The sequence below is a fragment of the Setaria italica genome, chromosome VII (genome assembly GCF_000263155.2).
Source record: "Setaria italica strain Yugu1 chromosome VII, Setaria_italica_v2.0, whole genome shotgun sequence".
Classification (NCBI taxonomy): domain Eukaryota; kingdom Viridiplantae; phylum Streptophyta; class Magnoliopsida; order Poales; family Poaceae; genus Setaria; species Setaria italica.
The window spans coordinates 30,827,039-30,853,806 of record NC_028456.1 but is presented as its reverse complement, the minus strand read 5'-3'; the positions used below and the strand labels follow the sequence as shown (position 1 = coordinate 30,853,806).

The 26,768-nt window shown below is 46.4% G+C and overlaps 4 protein-coding genes across 7 annotated transcripts; all 4 read left to right on the top strand.

Moving 5' to 3' along the window:
- The first annotated feature begins 4,002 nt into the window (after positions 1-4,002).
- LOC101767132 (G-type lectin S-receptor-like serine/threonine-protein kinase B120) lies at positions 4,003-8,325 on the top strand. Its single transcript, XM_004976880.3, has 7 exons — positions 4,003-5,622; positions 6,518-6,616; positions 6,705-6,886; positions 6,963-7,173; positions 7,285-7,522; positions 7,604-7,754; positions 7,845-8,325. The coding sequence occupies exons 1-7, from the start codon at positions 4,359-4,361 to the stop codon at positions 8,139-8,141; spliced, it is 2,442 nt and encodes an 813-aa protein (XP_004976937.1). The 5' UTR covers positions 4,003-4,358; the 3' UTR covers positions 8,142-8,325.
- Positions 8,326-9,633: 1,308 nt separating this feature from the next.
- Positions 9,634-11,000, top strand: LOC111258038 (S-locus-specific glycoprotein S6-like). Its single transcript, XM_022828757.1, has one exon. The coding sequence runs from the start codon at positions 9,659-9,661 to the stop codon at positions 10,970-10,972; it is 1,314 nt and encodes a 437-aa protein (XP_022684492.1). The 5' UTR covers positions 9,634-9,658; the 3' UTR covers positions 10,973-11,000.
- An 8,244-nt stretch (positions 11,001-19,244) lies between these two features.
- Positions 19,245-21,086, top strand: LOC101766721 (cysteine-rich receptor-like protein kinase 10). The gene is made up of 6 exons (XM_022828758.1): positions 19,245-19,338; positions 19,433-19,614; positions 19,694-19,904; positions 20,029-20,266; positions 20,365-20,515; positions 20,608-21,086. Exons 2-6 carry the CDS (start codon positions 19,468-19,470, stop codon positions 20,908-20,910), a joined length of 1,050 nt encoding a protein of 349 aa, XP_022684493.1. The 5' UTR covers positions 19,245-19,338; positions 19,433-19,467; the 3' UTR covers positions 20,911-21,086.
- Positions 21,087-21,874: 788 nt separating this feature from the next.
- On the top strand, positions 21,875-26,017 carry LOC111258037 (G-type lectin S-receptor-like serine/threonine-protein kinase B120). 4 transcript variants are annotated; one of them, XR_002678664.1, is made up of 8 exons: positions 21,875-23,352; positions 23,956-24,054; positions 24,151-24,332; positions 24,406-24,616; positions 24,689-24,926; positions 25,040-25,190; positions 25,253-25,674; positions 25,767-26,017. XR_002678664.1 is itself a non-coding variant. In XM_022828755.1 (7 exons), exons 1-7 carry the CDS (start codon positions 22,092-22,094, stop codon positions 25,571-25,573), a joined length of 2,451 nt encoding a protein of 816 aa, XP_022684490.1. In that variant the 5' UTR covers positions 21,875-22,091; the 3' UTR covers positions 25,574-26,017. The 4 variants fall into 4 exon arrangements, 3 of the variants coding, with proteins under 3 accessions (XP_022684490.1, XP_022684491.1, XP_022684489.1); XM_022828755.1 differs by having other exon boundaries at positions 21,875-23,340; positions 25,253-26,017; XM_022828756.1 differs by having other exon boundaries at positions 25,271-26,017.
- Positions 26,018-26,768: the final 751 nt, after the last annotated feature.

Sequence of the window (26,768 nt, the reverse complement as noted above, 5' to 3'; positions counted from 1 at the left end):
CGGCTCTTACAAGCCGAGCGCCTACGCCAGCTCGGTTATAATCACGACGATCGTCGCGAACGGGGATGAGATCTCCTTGACGTACAGCGTCGTCTCCGGCGACGGACCGCCGGCGCCGGGCACGCACGCCAGGATGTCCTACACGGGCAGGTTCGAGTTCAGAATCTGGAACAGCTCAGCGTCGGCGTGGACAATCTTGGAGGCAAACCCACGTCCTGGATGTGAGCACTACGCTGCGTGTGGCCCGTTCGGCTATTGCGACGCCACGGAGGCTGTCCCGACGTGCAAGTGCCCAGACGGGTTCGAGCCGGCCAACGGGACCAGGCCGTCGGGAGGATGCGCGAGGAAGACGCCACTGAGATGCGGCGGCGAGGAGGGGGGCCATTTCGCGATCTTGCAAGGCATGAAGACGCCCGCGACGGCCGTGTTCCTCAGGAACCGGAGCTTGCTCTGGGGTTGGGGGGGTGTCGTATATATATCTATAAGTCCACTGGAAGGTCTGGACAGATCCGCATATAGAGCTGTACACCGAGACGTATCAGACACGGAGACAACAGTGCAGGACGGCGTAGTCTACGTGGATTACAAAGAACTAGTCGAGGACAAGAAAACTGCTCGCAGCAACAAGAGTAGGACTCTAGTTGATTCCGACTAGTACTTTTGTAAGGCAACCGACCCGCAACCCTGCTCCCCGATATATAAGGGCGAGCAGGGATCCCTTCAAAACAAGTTCAATCGAATACAAGCAAACAACATACAAGATGTAGGGTATTATGCGATCTAGCGGCCCGAACCTGTCTAAATCGCGTGCCTACGTACACCATCGAGCTCCTGATTTTGATGACACCCACCAACCAAAACACTACCTTGGATACTTCTGCCGAGTTTAAACACCGACAAGGGGGGCGCGAGACGCCGAGTAGAAAACAGTCGCATAAGAAATTTTTTTAAAGACTTCAATATAGCATAAACAACAAAAACATTTTAGAAATTGCCTGCAAAACCATGTATTTGACTGTATACGTATAATGAGTTCGATTGTGTGCGGTTGCAGAGGTCAGAGATAATTCATTTTTCTAGAAAGAAAACATAGGATCTCCTGCATGTTGCCATGAAATAGTGGTTAGCTTAATTACATAAGCCAAATATATATATGTTGATTGATTTAACTGGTCCATCAACCCGTGCTCCCACACGGGCTAATATTTTTAGAAGCTATTGTATTTGAAAATTATTTAGAAATTAAACTCCTAGCTAATAATCAAAATTGATTACCTACTACTCTTTTATTTTTTTCAATACGTCAACATAATACTTATATAGATATGTACCTATCTTTGTCCAATTGTGATTGATTTTTAATTAATAATTACTCTATGCACTTTTTCATCCATATTCATACTTTTTTCCATTTTGTATCGCACCTCCAATCCTCCATACATTATGTTTAGCATACAAATCAATATTTTTCATCGATTCCTCACGTACATGTATAAATGGTCTAAATGGTGACACTCATCATGTGTATATACTTTTAACTTAGTATTTTTATATTAATAATAATATAAATAGGTAATTTAGAATCATATATTAGTTTATTTTTGATATTTATGTATGATGCACATGAAGATAATTAGATTAAGATTTAGATGTTTATTTTAGGTTATTTTTAATAACAACTTACGTGGGTAATATAGATAAAATTTTAGAATGACTTTTTAAGTTATGCTTTATAATGATATATATTAGTAAATTGGATGAAGATTATGCGATTACTTTAGATTATTTTTTATAATAGCTGAGCTCGGTAATTTAGATATAGGTTTAGAGCTCATTTTTGAATATTTTCACAATGATAATGGTGGGTAACTTTTTAGAAAATATAATAGATCAATGGCTATGATTATTAGAGTTTACAGGATTGGTGTTTGATATTTTTGATTTTTATGAGAATTTGTCTCTTTTTTTCTAGCTTGTCTCATGGGAACTAATGCGGAGTCTTCAATGGAAAAAAAAATGGGACTACATTGCTAAAAAATATTACCATAAGCTACCTCTCATTTGTTAAATATTCAAGCACAATAGATATATACTTATTATCTTCATCCAATTGTCATAGATTTTAGTTAGTAATTACTCTATAATATTTTCATCCACATTTATAATCTTTAACTTTTCACTTTGTATCGCAGGTATGCGCTTGAATTTGTTTAATGAACCCTAAGTTTGTGATACAATTTTAACATAGAAATCTATATTCTCATCACTTCCTCTGTATCTTTATAAATGGTGACACATCATGTGTATAGACCTTAATTATTATATCATATACCAATAGTGCAAGATATAGACGATTTAGAATCATATATTGCTGTATATTTTAATTAAGGTTATTTGATTCAAACGTAGGGTTGTCATGTTATTTTTAATAATGGCATGTGTGGGTAATATAGATGCAAATTTAACAGGTTACTTTAAGTTTTTAAGTAATAGCGGTAGGCAATTTGGTTGCAAATTAGGGGTTATTTTAAATATTGTTTATAATGGCATAAGTGGGTAATTTTGATGAAGATTAGGGGGTTACTTTAGTTTATTTTATATAATGGCAGAGGTGGGTAATTTATATATAGATTTAGGGGGTTACTTTAGGCTATTTTCATAATGGCATAGGTGGGTAATTTTGTAGAAAACATAATAGATTTAATGGCTATCATGATTTGAATCTATTGATCAATGGTTGGATGTTTTGCTTTTTTGTGAGAATTTCTAGGATTTCTCTCTTTTTCTAGAGTGTCCACCTAGGAATCCTAGGTGGCTTCACCTGGAGGCTTCAAAAGGAGCCTCCAATTAGTAATAGTAAGATTGTGATCATTGATTGAGCACGGTAAAAGGAAAACTCGGATAACAGAGCTGGTTTGGTGGTGACACAAAGGGAATTGTATTTGGGTTAATCTTGCTTTAAACTAGCGTATAAAACATGGAAAAATAGAAAAAAGCTAAATGTCAACTATATGATTTCTCAGAATACCCAGCCACTGATACGCTTGAATTAATTGTTTTCTATTTCTCCATGACCAATGTCCAAAAGAATTGAGAGGAAGGGTCTTAAGATACAGGAGTATTAGCTAGCTACTTGACAATCGAGATGGTCCTGATGCTTGCACTGGAGATCAGGCTAGAACAGGAATCGCATGGCCTCATGGGCAACTCGGCTAGGCTGATTGTGAGGAGTCCTAATGCTGTAATTATCAAATTACTTTAGAACTCATGTGGCGTTACAGCAGCGTTAGGTACTTTCTTGGTCTAGGTCGTCGCGCGGTCGCACTCTTGATCTGTAAATATCTGAATTATTGAAGAAGCTTTCCCCATCCAACCATTCCCACCCTTCCATATGAATGATGAGAGATAAGTTCACGCTCATCACGATAAGGTTGAGATGTCCACTCAATGAGAAATTGAGAAGTCCAGCTGTTCTTACAGCTATAAGGTCTTCACGCTTCAGAGGGAAACGAACGAGAACAAGAAAAAGCCTAATGGACACGGCGTACTTTCCCCTTTTTATCCTGCTACTCATGAGTTCACCTTGCCAGGCCGATGACCAGCTCACACAAGGGAATCCACTCTCCCCTGGAGACATGCTCATCTCTGAAGGCGGGGACTTTGCTCTTGGCTTCTTCTCTCCCGGCACTTCCAACAAGAGCTTGTATATTGGAATCTGGTACCACAACATCTCGGAGCGCACCGTGGTGTGGGTCGCCAACCGTGACAACCCAATCAACTCCCCTTCATCAGCGAAGCTCGCCATCACCAACAATTCAGAGTTAGTCTTGTCAGATTCCCAAAGCCGAAGTATTTGGAAGACGACCGCCGACCTGACCGCGACCTGGTTGGCACCGGGGCAGGGGCCGAACAAAGCGATGCGCGCACCCGATCGAGAGAGACCAAAGGATCCAAGAACGTATCCAGCGCGGTCCATGTCTCGAGCTTTTGGGGCCTACTGATGATGTTCTAATAATCGTTGTACGGCCTACTGTATTCGGTGTTCTCCGGCATCCAGCGTCAGCATAATCTTGCTACCTGTAAGCCGTTCCAGTGCGGCGCGACTGGCCGCTTGCCCGATCCCTGCCCGTGCGGCCACGACGCGTGACCGACGAAGTCGTCGTCGTCGGAGACGATCAATGTGATTTGCCATCCTCCTTCATCCTTACGCTTGATGAAAGCCACGTTTTGATTTGTCAGACAGAAAAACCAGTTCCACACGTCTCCAGTCCAACTTTTATTCTTCATATACATACTACACGCTATGTTCTTCACACTGCTTCATAGTAGTTCATCGGCCAACGAGGAGCAGAGGCCTCATGATGGATATGGTGTATATTCCCATCTTCATCCTCGTATTCTTTAGTTCTCCCTGCCAATCCAACAACCAGCTAACACAAGCAAAGCCACTCTTCCTCAAAGACAAGCTCGTTTCAGAGGGCGGGGACTTTGCTCTTGGATTCTTCTCCCCAACCAATTCGAGTCGCAAGTTATACATCGGAATTTGGTACAACAGTATCCCAGAGCGCACCGTGGTGTGGGTCGCCAACCGTGACAACCCAATCAACTCCCCTTCATCAGCGAAGCTCGCCATCACCAACAATTCAGAGTTAGTGTTGTCAGATTCCCAAGGCCAAAGTATTTGGAAGACGAACAACACAAGGGGAGGTGCTGGAGCTTTTGCGGTAATACTCAACTCTGGAAACTTTGTCCTTCGGTTACCAAACGGCAGGGACATATGGCAAAGCTTTGATCACCCGACCGACACAATTCTTCCAACCATGAGGTTTATCCTGAGATACAAAGCACCGCCGGCGGCAACACGCTTCTTTGCTTGGAAGGGCCCTGATGATCCATCAACCGGTGATATCTCTTGCGGCTTGGATCCCACCTTGAACCTTGAGATGTTCATTTGGAACAGGACTTTGCCGTACATCCGTTTCTCTATTGTTAATGGTGTTTCAGTATCTGGTGGCACATACCAGATCAACGGTAGCTCCATCATCATGTACGAAGAGATGATCAGCACAAGGGACGAGCTATACTGTAAGTACACAGTCTCACCTGGCTCACCCTACATGCGTTTTTCATTAGACTACACAGGCAAGTTGAGGTTGTTTAGTTGGAGCAGCGCCGCATCGTCATGGGCAGTCATCTTTGAGCGTCCGACGGCTGATTGTGATCTCTATGCCTCTTGTGGCCCATTCGGCTTTTGCGACCTCACGGAGGCAATCCCGACATGCCACTGCCCTGACGGTTTCGAGGTTGTCAACCAGCTCAACTTCTCGAGAGGATGCCGGAGAAAGGAAGCGATAAAATGTGGAAAGGAGAGCTATTTCACAACCATGCCTAATATGAAGGTCCCTGACAAGTTCTTGCACATTAGGAATAGAAGCTTCGACCAGTGTGCATCCGAGTGCACAAGGAATTGCTCGTGTGTGGCATATGCCTACGCCAACCTAAGCAATGCTGGCACTACGGGCGACACATCGAGGTGTTTGGTTTGGACAGGGGATCTCATCGACATGCAGAAGGCCAGCTTTATTGCAGAGAATTTGTACATCCGGCTAGGTGAATCCCCTGGTACGCTTCATCCTTCTTTCCTGGATGTGAAGGTAGTGCTCGCTCAAAGGCTACTAGTAAGATCCTAGTAAGACGAACAATTCTGGATTTATTTCAAATTTGTTCAAGTCCTTAATGGATTTTAAAACAAAACAAGATTTGGCATCAAATAAACCATACACCATACCATATCTCCTAACATGTGCTGAAGTAGCCCAAAGAAAAACAAGAAGTTTAACAACTACCAGATTCACTTTCGTTTGCAGCAGCAAAATTTGTATGAGCATTCAAGCTGACGCCCCAATCCATTTTGCTGGTGTTGTTTTTTTTCCATTTGTTGTATTATGCCCAGTTTGGGTTTCATCTTCTTTTTAATATAATTGGCAACTCTCCTACATAGTTCGTTTTAAAAAAACTGACTGAATGCCATGATATCAAAAAACCCAATCAGTACTGTCCGTGAGGCAATCGTAAGTCGTAATAGGTTCTTGAATATTCACAGGTCCATCTTTTTAGAGGTAAAGTATTCATTGATCAGTCATAGAACCCCTACAAAGGAAACTCACACAACTGCGAGCAATCCTTGATGCAGTGAATTCTAACGGGATACACTTCCATGTACAGTTCAAAAGAAGAGCAATTTGCTGAAGATTTTACTCCCAATTATAGCATGTCTTATGCTATTCGCATTGGTAGCCCTTGTCCGGATATGTAAAAGCGTAGGTACATAGAAAAGAACCCTCGTTTTAAAAAAAAATATATTAATGTGTGTAAGTGATGAGGGAAAAAAAGGAATCCATTGATGTTTCTATTCAGGCAAACTGCAAAAGAAGAAAGTTCAATAGAGAATGAACTCAAACTACTGCAAGATATGCTTGATGCAGTAAATTCTGATTGCATACATTTCCACGTGCAGTTCAAAAGAAGAGCAATTTACTGAAGATTTTACTCCCGGTTCTAGTATATGTGCTGCTACTCGTATTCACAGCCCTGATCTGGACATGCAAATACAGAGGTAGCCAGAAAAAAAAAACCGTGATTCCAAAACGTTATGCCATTGTGTAAGAGCTGATAGGAGAGTCCATCAATATATATATTGGCAGGCACACAGAAAAAGAAGAAAGCCCAGAAGAGAATGATGCTAGAATATTTGAGGTCTACGGATGAAGCTGGGGATAAGAACATAGAGTTTCCATTTATTAGTTTTGAAGACATTGTTTTGGCCACGGACAATTTCTCCGACTCAAATATGCTTGGGAAGGGAGGCTTTGGCAAAGTTTACAAGGTAAAGATGGTGAACTATTTTACCTTGATAATTGCATTAATTTTTTTTTGTGATACTAGGTGGTGAACTCCTGTAGGGAATGTTGGAAGGTGCAAATGAAGTAGCCATCAAGAGACTTAGTAAGGGATCTGGACAAGGAACACATGAGTTCAGAAATGAAGTAATCTTGATAGCCAAATTGCAGCACAAGAACCTAGTTAAGCTCCTTGGTTGCTGTATTCATGAAGATGAAAGGTTGCTAGTTTACGAATACTTACCCAACAAAAGCTTGGATTACTTCCTCTTTGGTAAACTTCAATATAGAATTTTTTTCATACTGTGAATAATCCTAGAACCCAACAAATAAATATGTCCGTATATGCCTCGTAATATGTCCTTTTTCATGCTACACTTACTAGACTCTTCAAGAAAACCGCTGCTTCAATGGCCGACAAGGCGTAAGATAATTCAAGGAATTGCTAGAGGAATTCTTTACCTCCACCAAGATTCAAGATTAACAATAATCCATAGAGATCTGAAAGCAAGCAACATTTTGCTAGATAAAGAGATGATCCCTAAGATATCAGATTTTGGCATGGCTAGGATATTTTGTGGTGAGCAGATCCAAGCAAATACAAATCGAGTTGTAGGGACATAGTAAGTAACTCCCAGTACCAATTCTCAATGCTTGCAGTTTTCAAAACTACGAAAATCTTAATAGGGAAATAATTTGCACAGTGGCTACATGTCCCGTGAATATGCAATGGAAGGCATCTTTTCAGTTAAATCTGACACCTACAGCTTCGGTGTTCTACTACTGGAGATTGTAAGTGGATTAAAGATCAGCTCACCACATCTTATAATGGATTTTCCTAACCTCATAGCATATGTAAGTATCACGAGATGCTCATGATTCAGAACTACAACTAACCATAGTAAAAAATAGGAGTGAGCTCACTGTGAAATTGTCTCTGTTCAGGCATGGAAGTTGTGGAAAGATGGCAAAACAGAGGATTTCTTGGACTCAACTGTTATGGATAATTGTTCCCTCCACGAGGTTTCAAGATGCGTCCACATAGGACTTTTGTGTGTTCAAGACAGTCCCAACTGTAGGCCGCTCATGTCAACCGTTGTGTTCATGTTGGAGAATGAATCAACACCACTTCCAGCACCAAAACAACCTGTATATTTTTCACCACAGGGTTCTGAAAAGGCCGGTGACAACACGGAGTCATCCATGAATGGCCTGAGCCTCACGGCATTAGAGGGTCGTTAGATATTCAATGACAACTTTTACTCTACATGAATTATTTCAGCAATCACAACATTGTAATAAGTCCTTACTGTATATGGAGAAGTTAGTGGTTGTACTGTCTGTGAACTTATTTTACAGAAAGCATGCCACACTGGATTTGAGTTGAGCATGTGTATTTAAGGAAGCTGATATGATACATTTTTCAGACAAGGTATTCAAAGGGAGGCATTTCGGAGTGAAAGGATCTTAATATTGTGTGTGTGGGTGGGGGTGGGATTGGATAGGATATTTCTGCAGAAGATCAGCTCCTATCAGGCTCTGGCGTCGCACAGTACCTGGTCCCATGATGGCGACGGTCGCGAACCTGGCCCTGGCGTCGAGTTGCCGACGGGGGATTGGGCTCGTCAGGCCGCACAACGACCGGAGGAAAGGCGGTGTCTGTCCCCTCTTTTCCTTCCCCGAGATGGCGGCCCGATCGCGACTCCGCCGCCTCAGCGACCTCTGCCACTTCGCCGTCGTCCTCGCCGCCGCCGCGGTGACGTTGGCTCCACTTATTTGGGCCTAAAACCTGCTCTCGCTTCTGAGACTAAACTAAAGTGTCCCGGCCCACAACGTGTCCAGCACGACCCATCTCTTGAGCATTTGTGGCCCACTGATGTTCAGATCTTTGTACAGCCCGAGGAAACTGAACAAAATAGTGTAGCAAGCCCTTAAAAAAAAAGATAGCAAGCCAAGCACCTTTTCATTAGCTAGGTAGTGATGGGTCTTTCAAAAATATAGAAATCCAACCATTTTGCGCACGGGTCAAACTCAAATCCATGCTTTTCAAGTGATGGAAGTGGGTAATCAGAACTACACGGCCTCCAACACCACGTTACCAAGGATGGCACGTGACTGGTCATATGCATGCATGCTCCAAGGTTGAATTGTTTCGAGCTTCAAATTGAATTGTTATGAGTATGAGGACGAATTGCTTATCACGTTATGAATTATAGCATTAGGTAGTGCGTTGAAGTATCAGGAGGTGTTTGAGATCGGATACTCGGATGCTAATTAGGAAGACTAAATATGAACTAATTACAAAACTAATAGCAGAACTCCTAGGCTAAATCACGAGACGAATCTATTGAGCCTAATTAATCCATCATTAGCGAATGGTTAATGTAGCATCATATTGTCAAATTATGGACTAATTAGGCTCAATAGATTCGTCTCGTGATTTAGCCTAGGGGTTGTGTAATTAGTTTTATAATTAGTCTAGGTTTAATACTCCTAATTAGTGTCCAAACATTAAAATTCCCCTACTCCCAAACACCCCCTCAGTCTCACGGGGACGGGATTGAATTATTGCAGACTTTTCCGTCCTACAGTTATCAGCGTCTTAAACATGCGAGTGCCACGTTTTGATTTGACGCCTTTAGTCAGGAAGATAATCCAAACTCCAAAGTATGCATCTATTTCTCCCGGTCCAACTACTCCATGGCTATATGCTACTGTCTTCACACTTCAGAGGCAACCAATAACCAGGAGAGAAGCTAATGGACATGGCCAACCTTCATGTTTTCTTCCTCCTATTCTTGATCCTGAGTTCTTTCTGCGAGTCCAAGTCCAACGACCGGCTAACACAAGCAACCTCACTCTCCCCTGGCAACATGCTCATCTCTGAGGGGCGAGTCTTTGCTCTCGGCTTTTTCTCCCCAACCAACTCCAGCAGGAGTTTATACCTTGGAATCTGGTACCACAACATCCCCGACCCAGAGCGCACCGTCGTGTGGGTCGCCAATCGTGACAGCCCAATCTCCAACTCTTCATTGGTGAAGCTCACAGTCACCAATACTTCAGAGCTGGTGTTGTTCGACTCCGATGGCCGCACTGTTTGGATGACGGCGAACACCACCACCACTGGAGGTCCTGGAGCTGTCGCGGTTCTACTCGACACAGGTAACTTTGTGCTCCGGTTGCTCAACGGCACAGACATATGGCAAAGCATGGATCATCCCACCGACACCATACTTCCAAACACGAGGATCTTGCTGAGCTACAAGGCACAGGTGTTTGGACGCCTCGTTGCTTGGAAGGGTCCTGATGATCCATCTAGTGGGGACTTCTCCGTAGGCATGGATCCCAGCTCGAACCTTCAAATCTTCATCTGGAAGGGGAGTCTGCCGTACAAGCGCCCCGAGGTTATTAACGAAGTGTCAGTATCCGGCGGCACGTACCAGAGCAACACTACCTCTGTCATGTCCCAGCTTCTGTACTACAGGGGGGATGGGTTCTACTTCTCCTACACAGTCTCTGATGGATCACCCTACACACGCATCTTGCTTGACTACAGAGGCAACTTGAGCCTCCTGAGCTGGAACAACACCACCTTGTCGTGGACACTTGCTTCTTATAGCCCCAGAGGCTGTGACCTCTATGCCTCGTGTGGCCCGTTCGGTTACTGCGACATGACTGCTGCCCCAACATGCCGGTGCCCTGATGGGTTCGAGCTCTTAGACAGTCTCAACTTCTCCAGAGGATGCAAGCGAAAGGAAGCTCTAAGATGTGGAAAGGAGAACTATTTCACGACCATGCCTAATATGAAGGTCCCTGACAAATTCTTGCACATTAGGAATAGAAGCTTGGACGAGTGTGCATCCGAGTGCACGAGAAATTGCTCGTGTGTGGCATATGCCTACGCCAACCTAAGCAATGATGGCATTACGGGCGACACATCGAGGTGTTTGGTTTGGACCGGGGATCTCATCGACATGGAGAAGGCCAGCTTTGCAGAGAACTTGTACATCAGGCTTGGCGAATCTCCTGGTATGCACGTTCCAGTACATCTCATCTTAATTTCTTTTCCATGAAGTGACATTTGTGCTCAGTGTGTCAATATTCCAGATCATCAGTCAACACGGGCCGCTCTAAGGCCTGTTAATTTGTGAGATGCTAGTAAGTTTGAGAATGCTCCAAAATGTTTTAGAAGAAATCCCAATGAGTATTTTTTCCAGTATCCTCTTTCTCAACAAGCCCTAAAATCACAGCAGGCTCTAAATGAATTTTGAAACATAACTATTTGACATCAAATAAGCCATAACAGTATACCATATGTCTTTGTGTTTGTTTGGACTCCAACAAAGTAGCAAAAAGAAAAAGAAGAAGAAGTTTAGCTGGATACAACTAGACTGATCTTACCATGATATCAAAAGCCCAATCAGTAATATCCACGGGATATCTGTTTTTTTTTTTGAACGAATGGGCACGGGATAGTGCCTATTTCATTGAGAGAGTAGATAATTACAGATTACAGATTGTTACAGGAGAGATACAAAGTTTCCGTTTGTATTTGTATCGCGACTACTCTCTAGATAATAACAACGCTAGTGTTCTCGCCCCTGCTAAAATCCATGTGTCTGCTTCCGCTTTGATCTGTGCCAGCAGGGAGGTTGCGGTCATCCCTTGATGGTTGAATATTCGTCGATTGCGTTCCTTCCAAATTTCCCATATTACCAGCAGGCCCATAGAGCAAGCTCCTTGCCGAGGAGCTTCAGTCCTTGTAGTCATATTTATCCACCACTCAAGAGCATTGTCAGATGGGGGCCATTCCGAAGGGTGTAGACTGGGTTGCGAGGCCCAGGTGGCTATAAGACTCCATATTCGCTTGGTGTATCTGCATTGTGCCAGGAGATGATGTGCTGTCTCCTGATGTACTCGGCATAGAGGGCAATTTGGTGATTGCGGCCAGCCTCTGCGCGCCAGCCGATCAGCTGTCCAAACCCGGTCCTGTAATATCAGCCAGGCGAAAAATTTGCATTTCGGTGGTGCCCAGCATTTCCATATTGTTTTACTGTGCGGTGCATAAGTGGATCCGAAGAACTGTGCCTTGTACGCTGATGCCGCTGAGTATTGTCCATTTTTTGTGAATTTCCAGCTTAGTGTGTCCTCTTGTTGTGCTTGGAGGTTCACTGTCGCTACTAGTCGCCATAGTATGATGAATTCTTGTAAGTGTTGCGTTGTTAGGCCGGCGTGGATGTTTATGTCTGTCACCCATTTATTGTTGTGTAATGCCTCTGCAAGAGTTTTGTGCTTCCCCCTGGATAGCTTGTATATGTTGGGTGCAATGTCCTTCGGGCGGGTACCCCTTCCCCAAGCTGAGTGCCAGAAGCTTGCTTTGCGTCCATTTCCCACTGTGATAACTGTGCAAGCCGCGAATAAGCGTTGATCAGAGTCGTCGCATGGGATGTCCAGTCCAATCCATGTTTTCCCTGGGGACTCCCACTCATGCCAGATCCATCGTAGTCGCAGTGCTCTAGCAAAATTATGAAGGTTCAGCACTCCTAGTCTGCCATTTTCTTTGGGTAAGCAGGTTTTGATCCAGTTGACCTTGCACTTGCCCCCTGTTAGCAAACTGTCTCCGGCCCAGATGAATCGCTTCCTTATTTTATCTAGCTCTTCCAGGACTTCGCTTGATGGTTTTAATACAGTTAGTAGATATAAAGGTTGCGCAGAAAGCACAGCTTTGGCGAGGCAGACTCGTCCTGCTTGTGTGATGTTGCGATTTTGCCACCCAGATAGTTTTTTAGCTGCCTTGTCTATCAGGGGTTGGAAGTCAACTTTCCTTAAGCGCCGTATCGCAAGTGGTAATCCGAGGTATTTTAATGGGAAGCCGGTGCGAGTGATTGGCCATTCGGATAGGATTTCGTCAAGGTCTACATTATTGCAGCTGATGGGAGCCACTGCTATCTTTTCCAGATTTGTGTGGAGTCCTGTGGCCTCTCCGAATAAATGTAGGAGTTTTGTGATATTTGTGACATCTTCCTTTGTTGGTTTTATGAAGATAGCCGCATCATCGGCGTACATAGAGATGCTAGTGCGCGGCGTGCGTCCGCCTAGTTTTTTAAGTAATCCCATTCCTGTCGCCGTGTGTATTAATTGGTACAGTGGGTCTATCGCCAGGATGAAAAGGAAGGGAGAGAGGGGGTCTCCTTGTCGTAGGCCTCGCCCATGCACAATTGCGTCGGATGGAATTCCATTTATTAGGACTTTGGAGGTTGATGTGACCAGTAATGCCGTGATCCAGTTACGCCATCGTGCAGAAAATCCTCTATGTTGCAGTAATTCAAGCAGGTAGTCCCAGCGAACGGAGTCAAAAGCCTTTGAGATGTCCAGCTTCATTAGCAGTGTCGGCGTTCCGTGCCTGTGAAACCTTCTTGCCATGTTCCGAACATACAGGAAATTATCGTGGATGCTTCGCCCTTTGATGAAGGCACTTTGGCTTGGCGAAATCAATTTGTCCATGTAGGGCTGAAGCCTAGTTGCCAGCACTTTGGTAATGATCTTTGCTATTGCATGTATAAGGCTGATCGGTCTGAAGTCACTTATGGTTTCAGCTCCATCCTTTTTGGGTACCAAGACAATGGCTGCTGTGTTAAGTAGGTTTAAGTCATTGCATCTCCCAGCATGGAAAGCATTTACTGCCGCAATAACGTCTCCTTTGATGATATCCCAGCATGACTTAAAGAACAATCCAGTGAAGCCATCTGGGCCTGGCGCTTTATCTTTGGGTAGGGCAGTTATTGCATTTTGTATTTCCTTATCTGAAAAAGGGTTGTCAATTCCGGCTAGATCCACTACTGGGAAATGTAGCTTGTCCCAGTTGAAGGTTCTGGTGTGAGTAGGAGGAGCGGACATCACGTTGTCGAAGTGGTCTTGGACGATTTGCTGTTTTTGTAAGTGCGTTACTGCCCAGTTATTTCCCCTCTTCAGTCGTTGGATGAAGTTTTTCCGCCTCCTCCCATTTGCCTTGAGGTGGAAAAACTTAGTATTCGCATCACCTTCTCGCAGGTAGGTTATCCTGGACCACTGCTTCCTTCGCATTTTCTCTACGGCCGCCCATCCCAGAAGTCGCGTTTTGAGTTTGCTTCGTATGTTGTGTTCTGGTTCCGTGAGCGTTCTTGCTTCCTCAGCTTCATCAAGGCGCAGGATGACTTCTTGTGCCATATGCAGTTTTAAACGGGCGTCGGAGACGTGCGTTCGGCTCCAGGATCTTAGTGCGCGGGCAGTGTTGCGCAGTTTACAGCCCAGTCTATGGAACGGCTCAGTATGGGTAGTCGGCTTTGACCATTCTTTGGCTACGGTCTCATAGAATCTGGTAGCCGCGTCCAAAAATTTTCGAATCGGAATGGTGTCGGTTTGCGAGGTCCCGAATGTTGCGCGAGTAGCAGTGGACAGTGGTCCGAGTACGAAGAAGATAAGGGGTGAAGGACGTGATCATCAAATTTTATATCCCAAGATGCGTTGCAGAAAACTCTATCGATTCGCGTTAGCGTCGGCTGATGTCTTGCATTGCTCCAGGTAAATCGTCTGTTTTGTAGGTGAATTTCTTTAAGTCCGCAATAATTCAGTGTTGATCTGAATATTCTCATAAGCTTCTGATTTAAGTTGTTATTGTTCTTGTCTCTTGCGCTGTAGATTAAGTTAAAATCGCCCAGTATTAGCCATGGAGTGGTGTCGTCGGGCGCCATTGTTCGCAGTTGGCGTAGGAATGCAGGCTTTGCTGAGTGCCATGTTGGGCCGTATACCGTCGTGAGTTGGAACCGAACGTTACTGTGCTTAACTATTGTTGTTGCTGAGATGAAAAACCGACTTGTTTGGATGTCCTGTATGTCAAAAACTCGTTCGTCCCAGAGTAGTAGTATACCACCTTTTGTACCTGAAGCCGCTTGATATGTGAAATTAGCTAAGCGAGGTCCCCCTAGTAGGTTTGCTAGCGTCTTATCAATACTTTGTAATTTTGTTTCCTGCAGACATATAATGCGGCATGCTGTGGCCGCAATGGTTTCGCGAACTGTGAGACATCTTGCCGGAGCGTTTAACCCTCTCACGTTCCAGCTCATTATTTGAAAATTGCTACTCATGGAAGGTAACTTTTTGGCGCGCAAAGGCGGAGTGGCCGAAGTGCATTTTCTGTAGCAATTGATGCAGCCATGCCAGTGGGACTCGTAAGTTAGTAACTCCGTGGATGTGCTTCTCTGTGTTCTGAGTTGCCGGCGTTGATGACTCCTGTTCATTGGCGCATTCTGTAGTAGTGATTAAAGGCGTAGTCGTTTTAGGTTTGTCGTGGGCGGGGCATAGTGTGTCGTTCACTGTTTTCGCCCGAAGGTCGCAGCCAGCAGGGCGTGAGTGGAGTCCTCCCCGAAGGTCGCAGCCAGCAGGGTGAGGAACATAATTATAAGGTACATAACAGTAGCGATACATAAACTGGTAAATAGACGCTTGACGAAGTTGCCGCGACAGAAGGTCATGCAGCCGCATGGTCCATCTCCTGAAGGTCACCCACATCAGCGCCTGCCATCTGCAGAAGTGCTTCGTTTGCTTGGTCCGCCGCTTCGTCGTCGAGGTCGAAGAGGACGGTCATGGCAGATATGATGTAGTCCGGCAGTGGCCCCTGAAACATGTTAATGAAGTCCTGCAAAACCTGTTCCATTGGCATCATCTCATCAGTGTCAACACCTAGTTTCTTGCAAAGGTTACGCTGTGCGCGCTCTACAGCTGGCAGAGCTGGTTTTTTAGCTAGGCGTGCACTCCGCCGAACTTTAGTCATGTCGAAGGTGCGACCTTTTCGCGCGCGTTGCGGTGGGGCTTGCTTTATGGCTGGTGGCGGCGGTGTTGCAAAAAGGTTGTCAATTTGTGGCGCTAGCTTGATCAGTGGCGCGGTTGGGGGTGACTGATTTGGGTTGGGCCGTTCCGGCGTTATGGTATGGGCCGGCCTTGATCTGCGGTGGTAATGGATCGGTGTTGATTTCATTTGATGGACCACAATGGCTTGCTCAGTGTTTAGTTTATGGGCTAAGTTGTAGCTCAGGTGCTCTAGCTCTGGTGGAGATGGGCCCTCACATTGGGCTGGTGCGGTAGACGTCGCCTGTTGGGCCTCCCTGCCAGGCGAGCTGCCTGGCTGGGCCGCGGCCTGCTTAGGCTGGCGAACCTATCCGGCCTCAACAGCCAGCGCATCGAGGGCCCAGCTGACGTCCTCAACTGTCGGAGCGTCAGGCGTCGCCTGTTGGGCCTCCCTGCCAGGCGAACTGCCTGGCTGGGCCGCGGCCTGCTTAGGCTGGCGATCCCAGCCGGCCTGAACGCCCAGCGCATCTAGGGCCCGGCTAACTTCTTCAACTGTCGGAGAGGCCGCCGGTTCCTGCAGCAGCGCCGTGCGAAGTGTGTTGAAGACCTGCGGCAGTGGGACTGGATCGGACCAGGCTTTCTCCCCCGGCGCCGCCTCCTCGATGCCGAGCCGGTCGGCAAGCCGGCACGCCTTGCGGATGTACTCATCGGCGCCGGCGTGCCAGAAGCGTGTCCTGGCATCCAAGGTGGAGATGTCAGTCGAGGGGGGTGCCTCAATTACCTGGCTCTGGATGTAGTTCTTCAAGGTTGCCGCCTGCGCCGTGAAGAGTGCTTGAAGCTGGGATGGAGCTAGGCTGGCGAGCCCCAGTGTGCCGGCGTCATGTCGCCGTCCCTGCAGAGGCGCATAGTTGTGCCGTGGGGGGGAGCGTGTGCGGTCACGGTGTACCGTTCCCGCGCACCCCCAGTAGTCGGAGTCGACGTGCCGCCCCTGTCCTGGGTGCTCGTAGTCGCTTTCGTGGTCGTCGTCATCGCCGTCGTGGCGGGACGGCCAGGTGAATGGCCGATCATCACAGCGCTGCCTCGCCGGCCGACGCCTGGGGCGGTCTTCTCTGGTGCGTTGATCTTGATGGGTGGAGGTGTCGCGCCGCCGTTCGCCTTCCCCAGCATCAGCCACAGGTCGGTCGCCATGCTCTGTTCTGCAGCCGGCCGCAGGAGCTCGCCGTCCCCCGCTTGGGTCCGCGCTGGGGTGTTCACGCGGCGGTCGAGGAAGTTGCGCCAGGAAGCGCGACCGTGCATCAGAGGGCGCACCGTCAACAAGCCCGTAGCGCCACTCATAGCGACGCCTGATGGGGATGATGCTCTGCGGATTGTCGATGGCCTACTGGAGATCCTGTGCCGCCGCCGAGTAGTCCTCCAGAAGGGGCAAGTGGATGAAGACCTCATACCGAGTCCCTTGCTGCCAGGGCAGCTGCGAGGGCTCGGCCGAGACTGCAAAGGTAGATGATCTTGCTGTTGGGTTATGAGTGAATGCAAGCCATACCTTCTTCGGGATTTCGCTTGGATCGACTGTCCAAGCCCACAGCTCAATGTGTCTGGAGTCCGCCGGTTGAAGGAGATCGGTGACGATGTGCTGCAGGGCGCACTTGTGGCCGATGACGCGCTCGACGATCTCCGGTGTCCAAGCGTGGGCTGGGATTCCGTCGAGGCAGAGTCGAACTCTGTAGAAGATGCGGAATCCGAGGGTGTGGGTGAGGCTTCTCCAGGTGCGGAGGCAGATGTCGATGCCGGCTCCTGTGAATCTTCCCCGCCGTCGCGCCTCCGCCGCATGTTCAGCTTGCTCGAACCTGATGAGGTACGGCTCGGGCTGGTGGAGGGTGACGGCAACATCACCGGGCCGCAGATGGAGCTCTCTGGTGAGGAGGGCGGCAATGTCCCTGGCGCCGGCATCCGGCGGCAGATGCAGTGCCCACGGGACAAGCGCACAGGCTTCCCAGTCCCGTGCGTCATGCTCAAGGTGGAAAGTTGTGGAGACGAACACCGTCTCAACTTCCGGCCGTGTGTTCGGGTCGCCTATGGCCATTTTGGTTGTGGCGGCTCTTGGTTGTAGTTGGTGGGGCTCCGGGAAGGGGTGGCGGCGATTGGAGTGGCGGCGATGAGTTGGAGATTTGGAGTTGTTAGGCGGCGGGCGGTGGTCGGGAGTGGCGTCGCTTGGCTTTTCAGGTGGTGTGGGTGTGCGTGGAGGTCCCTGGAGCTCAGATCTCCGGCGAGGTTGCTGCCGCCCTGCTCTGCACTCGCGCTCCCTGTGCTCGAAGCGCCGGCACCGGAAGCAGCGCACCGGGTCGCGGCACGCAGAGGTGAGGTGGTTGTGGGCGAGGCAGCGGAAGCAGCGGCCCTGTGTTGCCCGTTTAAAGTCGAGCAAAGCCCGGCTTGCTGGCCGTCTTGAATGGTCTCTGCAGCTCCGGTCATGTCCGCCGTCGCGTCGCGACGTCTCGGGCCGCGCTTGCCGCCGCATCCGACGACTCTTCACAGTTTGCCAGGCATGGAGATCCGGATTGTGCTGCAATGTTCCCATTACACCGCCGTACGGAGGTCTGGGGGGCGGAGTCACTGGCGTGGTGTCTTGATTGCGCCGCGTGGTTGTCTTGTCGTCGGATTTACTCCATCTCCCATGGGTAGTAGAGCTGTCGTCACCATGGCGGCGTAGAGGTGCGCGGGCAGCTGGAGTATTGAAGACTCTTCCTCTCCCTCTGACGACCTCCGCATAGGACCGTGTCCCGTCCGTCGCGATGGGGGGGAGCCTGGAGCCAGCAGGTAGCAGATCCTGTAGGGGGATCTTCAGATCCGGCGAGGTGACTCGCGGATCCGGCGAGTCCGGCACCCAATCGACCTCGGGCGGCGGCCGTCGGTGGAACCGCGGAGGTGGCGGTGGGGAGCCATTGGCGAACTGCTCCCAGGCTCTCGTTGAGGATGGGGATAGTGGGGGTCGGGGTCGTGGGTTCTGGTTGAGGGTCGGCTTCGGTGGGGCTCCGCGGAGGTAGGCTTGGGTTGACGCCGGCAACGGTGGGCGGCGCGGCGGCGGCGGAACGAGGGGGGCTGGCGCTGGGGAGGGGGGGGGGCTCTCATTTCGTTTGTGCTCTATATCCGGGATATCTGTTTGGGTGATAATTAGGTTTCCTCAGGCCCATCTTTTAGAGGTAAAGATTTCATAGATCAGCTATGGAACCCTGTGCATAGTAAACCCACACATTACATAAAAAAAGTACACTCACACAATTGCAAGAGACGCTTTATGCCTTCGATGGAAGCATGGCTAGATGACTTGTAATACGAAGTTGTTCTTTGCTTTCCCTTCTTTCTGTTAGTTTTGCTCAGTCGTTTTTAGACTTCCTTTCTTTCTGATTTGTAATCGTGAACTCTTTGTAATCTCCTTTTCCTTTCAATATATTAATCAGTAGGGGTGCGCCCCCTCCTGTTCTTTCAAAAAAAAAATTCTGACAGGATACATTTCCGTGCACAGTTCAAAAGAAGAGCAATTTGCTGAAGATTTTACTCCCAATTACAGCATGTCTGCTGCTAGTCGCATTCGGAGCCCTCGTCTGCACATGTAAAAGAAGAGGTACAGAGAAAAGAACCCTCATGCTACTTTACCGTGTAAGTGATGAGGAAAGGAAAAAAAGGAATCCATTGATGTTTCTAGTTTCTACCACCAGGCGAACGCCAAAAGAAGAAAGTTCAGAAGAGAATAATGCTGGACTACTTGAATTCCGCGGATGAAGCTGGGGATAAGAATATAGAGTTCCCATTTATTAGCTTTGAAAACATCGTCACATCAACGGACAATTTCTCTGATTGCAATATGCTTGGGCAAGGAGGTTTTGGCAAAGTATATAAGGTACTAGTAAAAAGTTTTACCTTGAAAACTATATTATCAGAAATAAAAAAATCTGAATATCTGCATGATGAAATTGTAGGGAATGTTGGAAGGCACCAAGGAAGTAGCCATCAAGAGACTTAGCAAGGGTTCTGGGCAAGGGACAGAGGAGTTCAGAAATGAAGTAGTCTTGATTGCAAAGTTGCAGCACAAGAACCTAGTTAAGCTTATTGGTTGTTGTATTCATGAAGATGAGAAGCTGTTAGTTTATGAGTACTTGCCCAACAAAAGCTTGGATTACTTCCTCTTTGGTACATCCTATTTCAAAATGTTCATATTGTTAATAAAAACTGATAAGTGTTTCTTTAAAAAAATCCAACAAGTAAATGTGCACATACCCTTCTGACATTCTTTGTTTCCTGCTATTCTTATTAGACGCTACAAGAAAATCAGTGCTTCAGTGGCTGACAAGGTTCAAGATAATCCAGGGGGTCGCTAGAGGAATGATGTATCTCCATCAGGACTCAAGGTTAACTATAATCCATAGAGATCTGAAAGCAAGCAACATCTTGTTAGATAAGGAGATGAGCCCAAAGATATCAGATTTTGGCATGGCTAGGATATTCTGTGGTGACCAGCTCCAAGCAAATACTAACCGAGTTGTAGGAACATAGTAAGTGACTCCTGCACTGCCAACTTTTCAGATAGATTTGATTTCCTTACAGTTACAAAAATATGCAATCCTTTTGGTAAAATCATTTGCATGCACAGTGGTTACATGTCTCCTGAATATGCGATGGAAGGTACGTTTTCAGTAAAGTCTGACACCTACAGCTTTGGTGTTCTAATGTTGGAGATTGTAAGTGGTTTAAAGATCAGCTCACCACATCTTATCATGGATTTTCCTAACCTTATAGCATATGTAAGTACTGGGAGATTCTCAGAATTCAGAACGGCAACAGTACACACAGGAAACAAAATATGCGCTGACTGTGAAATTATGTCAATGTTCAGGCATGGAACTTGTGGAAAGATGGGACAATAGAAGATTTGGTGGACTCATCTGTAGTGAAGGATTGCTCCCTCGATGAAGTTTCACGATGCATCCACATAGCACTCTTGTGTGTTCAAGACAGGCCGAACTGCAGGCCACTCATGTCGGAGGTTGTGTTCATGCTAGAGAACAAAACGACCTCACTTCCAACACCGAAGCAACCTGTATATTTTGCACTTGGGGACTACGAACCTGGAAAGTCCGGTGATAGCAGGGAACCGTCCATAAATGACATGAACCTCACTACACTAGAGGGCCGCTAGATGCTTTCTTCTTTTACGTCTCTGGAGAGCACAAACCCCACCTGAATTATTCATTGCAAAACTGTGTATGGACAAGTGAATTTCTTCTTGTTAGGTGGCTGTGAGCTTATCATGTGTGTAACACTGGATTTGATTGGACGGATAAAAATTTGTGAATGATATTGTAGTGAGTGGTACCAATGGTATTCATTCCAGACAATGCATTTTAATTCCCAATGAGGCGGTCCACCTTTCTCTTCAGTTGCTCGCCGGCGAAGACGCGCAAGGCATGGCCGCGCACCGCACAGGCGCGTGACGGCAGCTCTAGCCTTCAGGCGCTGTTGCTTGTCTGGCTCCCGGCACTGCGTCTCCGCTCGAGTTTTGTACCCAATATTCATTCACTAATAGTATTACAGTTCCAGCCTCCGGCTGATTAAAGCAGACCAGAAAGCATGCCCACACTGCCACTTTGCCACCGCCGACCTGACCGCGGCCTGGTTGGCACCGGGGCAGGGGCCGAATAAAGCGATGCGCGCACCCGATCGAGAGAGACCAAAGGATCCAAGAACGTATCCAGCGCGGTCCATGTCTTCTAATAATCGTTGTACGGCCTACTGAATTCGGTGTTCTCCGGCATCCAGCGTCAGCATAATCTTGCTACCTGTAAGCCGTTCCAGTGCGGCGCGCCTGGCCGCTTGCCCGATCCCTGCCCGTGCGGCCACGACGCGTGACCAACGAAGTCGTCGTAGTCGGAGACGATCAATGTGGTCACCGGCTTGGCTGTCTAGGCGTTTGTGGAGATCTGCAAGGAAGGTGTTGCCAGTCTATTTGGACTTGGAATCCCGTGCGCGTATCTTGGACTTGGGATCTTCCAAGAAGCCACCTTTGACTTCCCGGACCACGTTCTTGACCACAAAGTCGTCGGATACCATTTGAGTTACCTACCACTAAACTGATGCTAGTCCGACCTGCTCGTTGGTTCGTTGTTAGTATAGGTTCTCTAGCTCCTTCATCTGTTAAGTCTCTGAATAAGGGTTCGCCATCATCCTTACGCTTGATGAAAGCCACGTTTTGATTTGTCAGACAGAAAAACCAGTTCCACACATCTCCGGTCCAACTTTTATTCTTCATATACATACTACACGCCATGTTCTTCACACTGCTTCATAGTAGTTCATCGGCCAACGAGGAGCAGAGGCCTCATGATGGATATGGTGTATATTCCCATCTTCATCCTCGTATTCTTTAGTTCTCTCTGCCAATCCAACGACCAGCTAACACAAGCAAAGCCACTCTTCCTCAAAGACAAGCTCGTTTCAGAGGGCGGGGACTTTGCTCTTGGTTTCTTCTCCCCAACCAATTCGAGTCGCAAGTTATACATCGGAATTTGGTACAATAGTATCCCAGAGCGCACCGTGGTGTGGGTCGCCAACCGTGACAACCCAATCAACTCCCCTTCATCAGCGAAGCTCGCCATCACCAACAATTCAGAGTTAATGTTATCAGATTCCCAAGGCCGAAGTATTTGGAAGACGAACAACACAAGGGGAGGTGCTGGAGCTTTTGCGGTAATACTCAACTCCGGAAACTTTGTCCTTCGGTTACCAAACGGCAGGGACATATGGCAAAGCTTTGATCACCCGACCGACACAACGCTTCCAACCATGAGGCTTATCCTGAGCTACAAAGCACAGTCGGCGGCAACACGCTTCTTTGCTTGGAAGGGCCCTGATGATCCATCAACCGGTGATATCTCTTGCAGCATGGATCCCCCCTTTAACCTTCAGATGTTCATTTGGAACAGGACTTTGCCGTACATCCGTTTCTCCATTGTTAATGGTGTTTCAGTAACCGGTGGCACATACCAGAGCAACGGTAGCTCCATCGTCATGTACCAAGAGATGATCAACACAAGGGACGAGCTATACTATAAGTACACAGTCTCACCTGGCTCACCCTACACGCGTCTTTCATTAGACTACACAGGCAAGTTCAGGTTGCTTAGTTGGAGCAGCGCCGCATCGTCATGGGCAGTCATCTTTGAGCGTCCGACGGCTGATTGTGATCTCTATGCCTCTTGTGGCCCGTTCGGCTATTGCGACCTCACGGAGGCAATCCCGACATGCCACTGCCCTGACGGTTTCGAGGTTGTCGACCAGCTCAACTTCTCGAGAGGATGCCGGAGAAAGGAAGCGATAAAATGTGGAAAGGAGAGCTATTTCACAACCATGCCTAATATGAAGGTCCCTGACAAGTTCTTGCACATTAGGAATAGAAGCTTCGACCAGTGTGCATCCGAGTGCACAAGGAATTGCTCGTGTGTAGCATATGCCTACGCCAACCTAAGCAATGCTGGCACTACGGGCGACACATCGAGGTGTTTGGTTTGGACAGGGGATCTCATCGACATGGAGAAGGCCAGCTTTGCAGAGAATTTGTACATCCGGCTAGGTGAATCCCCTGGTACGCTTCATCCTTCTTTCCTGGATGTGAAAGTAGTGCTCGCTCAAAGGCTACTTGGAAGATCCTAGTAACACGAACAATTCAGGATTTATTTCAAATTTGTTCAAGTCCTTAATGGATTTTAAAACAAAACAAGATTTGGCATCAAATAAACCATACACCATACCATATCTCCTAACATGTGCTGATGTAGCCCAAAGGAAACAAGAAGTTTAACAACTACCAGATTCACTTTCGTTTGCAGCAGCAAATTATGTATGAGCATTCAAGCTGACGTCCCAATCCATTTTGCTGGTGTTGTTTTTTTTCCATTTGTTGTATTATGCCCTGTCTAAGTTTCATCTTCTTTTTAATATAATTGACAACTCTCCTACATAGTTCGTTTAAAAAAAACTGACTGAATGCCATGATATCAAAAAAACCCAATCAGTACTGTCCGTGAGGCAATCGTAAGTGGTAATAGGTTCTTGAATATTCACAGGTCCATCTTTTTAGAGGTAAAGTATTCACTGATCAGTCATAGAACCCCTGCAAAGGAAACTCACACAACTGCAAGCAATCCTTGATGCAGTGAATTCTAACGGGATACACTTCCATGTACAGATCAAAAGAAGAGCAATTTGCTGAAGATTTTACTCCCAGTTATAGCATGTCTTATGCTATTCGCATTGGTAGCCCTTGTCTGGATATGTAAAAGCAGAGGTACATAGAAAAGAACCCTCGTTTTAAAAAAAATTCTATATTAATGTGTGTAAGTGATGAGGAAAAGAAAAGGAATCCATTGATGTTTCTATTCAGGCAAACTGCAAAAGAAGAAAGTTCAAAAGAGAACGATGCTAGAATACATGAGCTCTACAGATGAAGCTGGGGACAAGAATATAGAGTTCCCATTTATTAGCTTTGAAAATATTGTCACAGCAACGGACAATTTCTCTGCCCACAATATGCTTGGGCAAGGAGGTTTTGGCAAAGTATACAAGGTACTAGTAAAAAGTTTTACATTGAAAATTACATTAGTGGAAATATTTCTGATTCTGAATGATTAAATTGTAGGGAATGTTGGAAGGCACTAAGGAAGTAGCCGTCAAGAGACTTAGCAAAGGTTCTGGGCAAGGCACCGAGGAGTTTAGAAATGAAGTAGTCTTGATTTCGAAGTTGCAGCACAAGAACCTAGTTAAGCTGCTCGGTTGCTGTATTCTTGAAGATGAGAAGCTGTTAGTTTATGAGTACTTACCCAACAAAAGCTTGGATTACTTCCTCTTCGGTACATCCTACTTCAAAATTTTTCCAAATAATAAATGTGCACATACCCTTCTGATATACCTTGTTCCATCAGACTCTGCAAGAAAAGCAATGCTTCAGTGGCCAACAAGGTTCAAGATAATCCAGGAGGTAGCAAGAGGAATTATGTACCTCCATCAGGACTCAAGATTAACTATAATCCATAGAGATCTCAAAGCAAGCAACATTTTATTGGATAAAGAGATGAGCCCTAAGATATCAGATTTCGGTATGGCCAGAATATTCTGTGGTAATCAGCACCATGCAAATACTAACAGGATTGTAGGGACATAGTAAGTAATAACTCGTGCATTCTCAAATTATTCAGAGGGAATTTATCTTCTTGCACTTATTCAAATTATGCAGACCTCATGTACTGTTGACTCGTTTGGTCTCGTTTGTACAGTGGTTACATGTCCCCTGAATATGCAATGGAAGGTATATTTTCAGTCAAGTCTGACACCTACAGCTTTGGTGTTCTACTATTGGAGATTGTGAGTGGATTAAAGATCAGCTCACCACATCTTGTCATGGATTTTCCTAATCTGATAGTCTATGTAAGTTTTCGCGATGCTCTCAATCCAGTACGACAACCCAGTAACTGAATATTAGGTCACAGGAAAAAATCTCTATTCAGGCATGGAACTTATGGAAAGATGGGAAAACAGAAGATTTGGTGGACCCATCTGTTAAGGAGAACTGTTCCTTCGATGAAGTTTCACGATGCATCCACATAGGACTTTTGTGCGCTCAAGACAATCCGAACTGTAGGCCACTCATGTCAACAGTTGTGCTCATGCTAGAAAGTAAAACCACACCACTCCCAACACCACTGCACCCTGTGTATTTTGCAAGCAGGGACGCCGAACCTGGAAGAAGCAGCTACAATAGGGTGCTGTCCTTGAATGACATGAGTGTCACGGTTCTTGAAGGCCGTTAGATGTTCAATTACTACTTCTTCTTTTTTGAAACGAGAAAAAAAATTGAAACGAGTTCAATTACTACTTCTTCGCAACGCAGGTTTTGTAAACTTGCAACAGTGTAAGAGTCTCAGCTTAACTGTACATTGATAGGGTGTGTGGAACATTGACTGCAAAGGCTTTGATATTTATATTGATTACACGCCATTTCAGGTATAAGAGTATAATGAAGCCTGCTTTTATCTTCAGTTGCTCACAGGTTTCGATTTTATATTCATAAGAGAAGACTATCCAATCTCTTTGTTGCAGTACCTTGTTATGTTCTAGATTCTCGAATGTATTATTTCCCATAAGACATGAGATAGCTCCCAGTGAGCATTTTACTGGTTGACTTGCATATTTTGTAATAGTTCGGACTATGTCTGTCTTGTTTGGTTATTTCTATATAGACTTGAAGAACGCAACACCAAGTTCAGGGGGCAAACTGTAACAGGTTCAGAGTTGTTTCGGCATTGCTGCAGACTTACAGAATCTAATCTGGCGACCAACCCGTCGAATTATTTCATTGCAAACATGGAACAGAGACCCAGAGTAGCAGTACTAGTACCTGGTCTCATAACGGCGACCATCGCGAGCATGGCGCCGAATCTCCGCGGACAGATCGGTGTTAATTTTACCATGAGTGACACCAGTAGACCTTGCGCTGAGACAGCAGCACACCACGAAAGGATCCATCTCAGGAGGTGTTTTCAGCAATAATAAAATTGTGAAGACGATTACACCACGAACTGGTTGGTAATCAAGTGAAGACGATTGCATATGGGTTTCGTAATCCATGCTATAAAGTGATGGAAGTGGGTAATCAGAACGACAGGACCTCCAACGCCACGCGCGTTGGCAAGGATATATGGCGCATGACAGGGTCATGTGCATGCTCCAAGGTTGATTTGTTTCGAGCTTCAAATTGAATCGTTACGAGTATCACAGTATCAGGATGAAGTGTTTATCAGGATATGAATTATTGCATTAGGTAGTGCGTTGAAGTTTCATTCTCGCCCTATCTTTCCAGTTTCCACGGACGGGGACGTGATTGGATTATTGCAGACTTTTCCGTCCTACATTATTTCTCCTCGTCTTTATTATGTGAGAGCCACATTTCGATTTGACTCCTTGAGTCAGACAGATAGTCCAAACTCTAAAGTATACCTCTCTTTC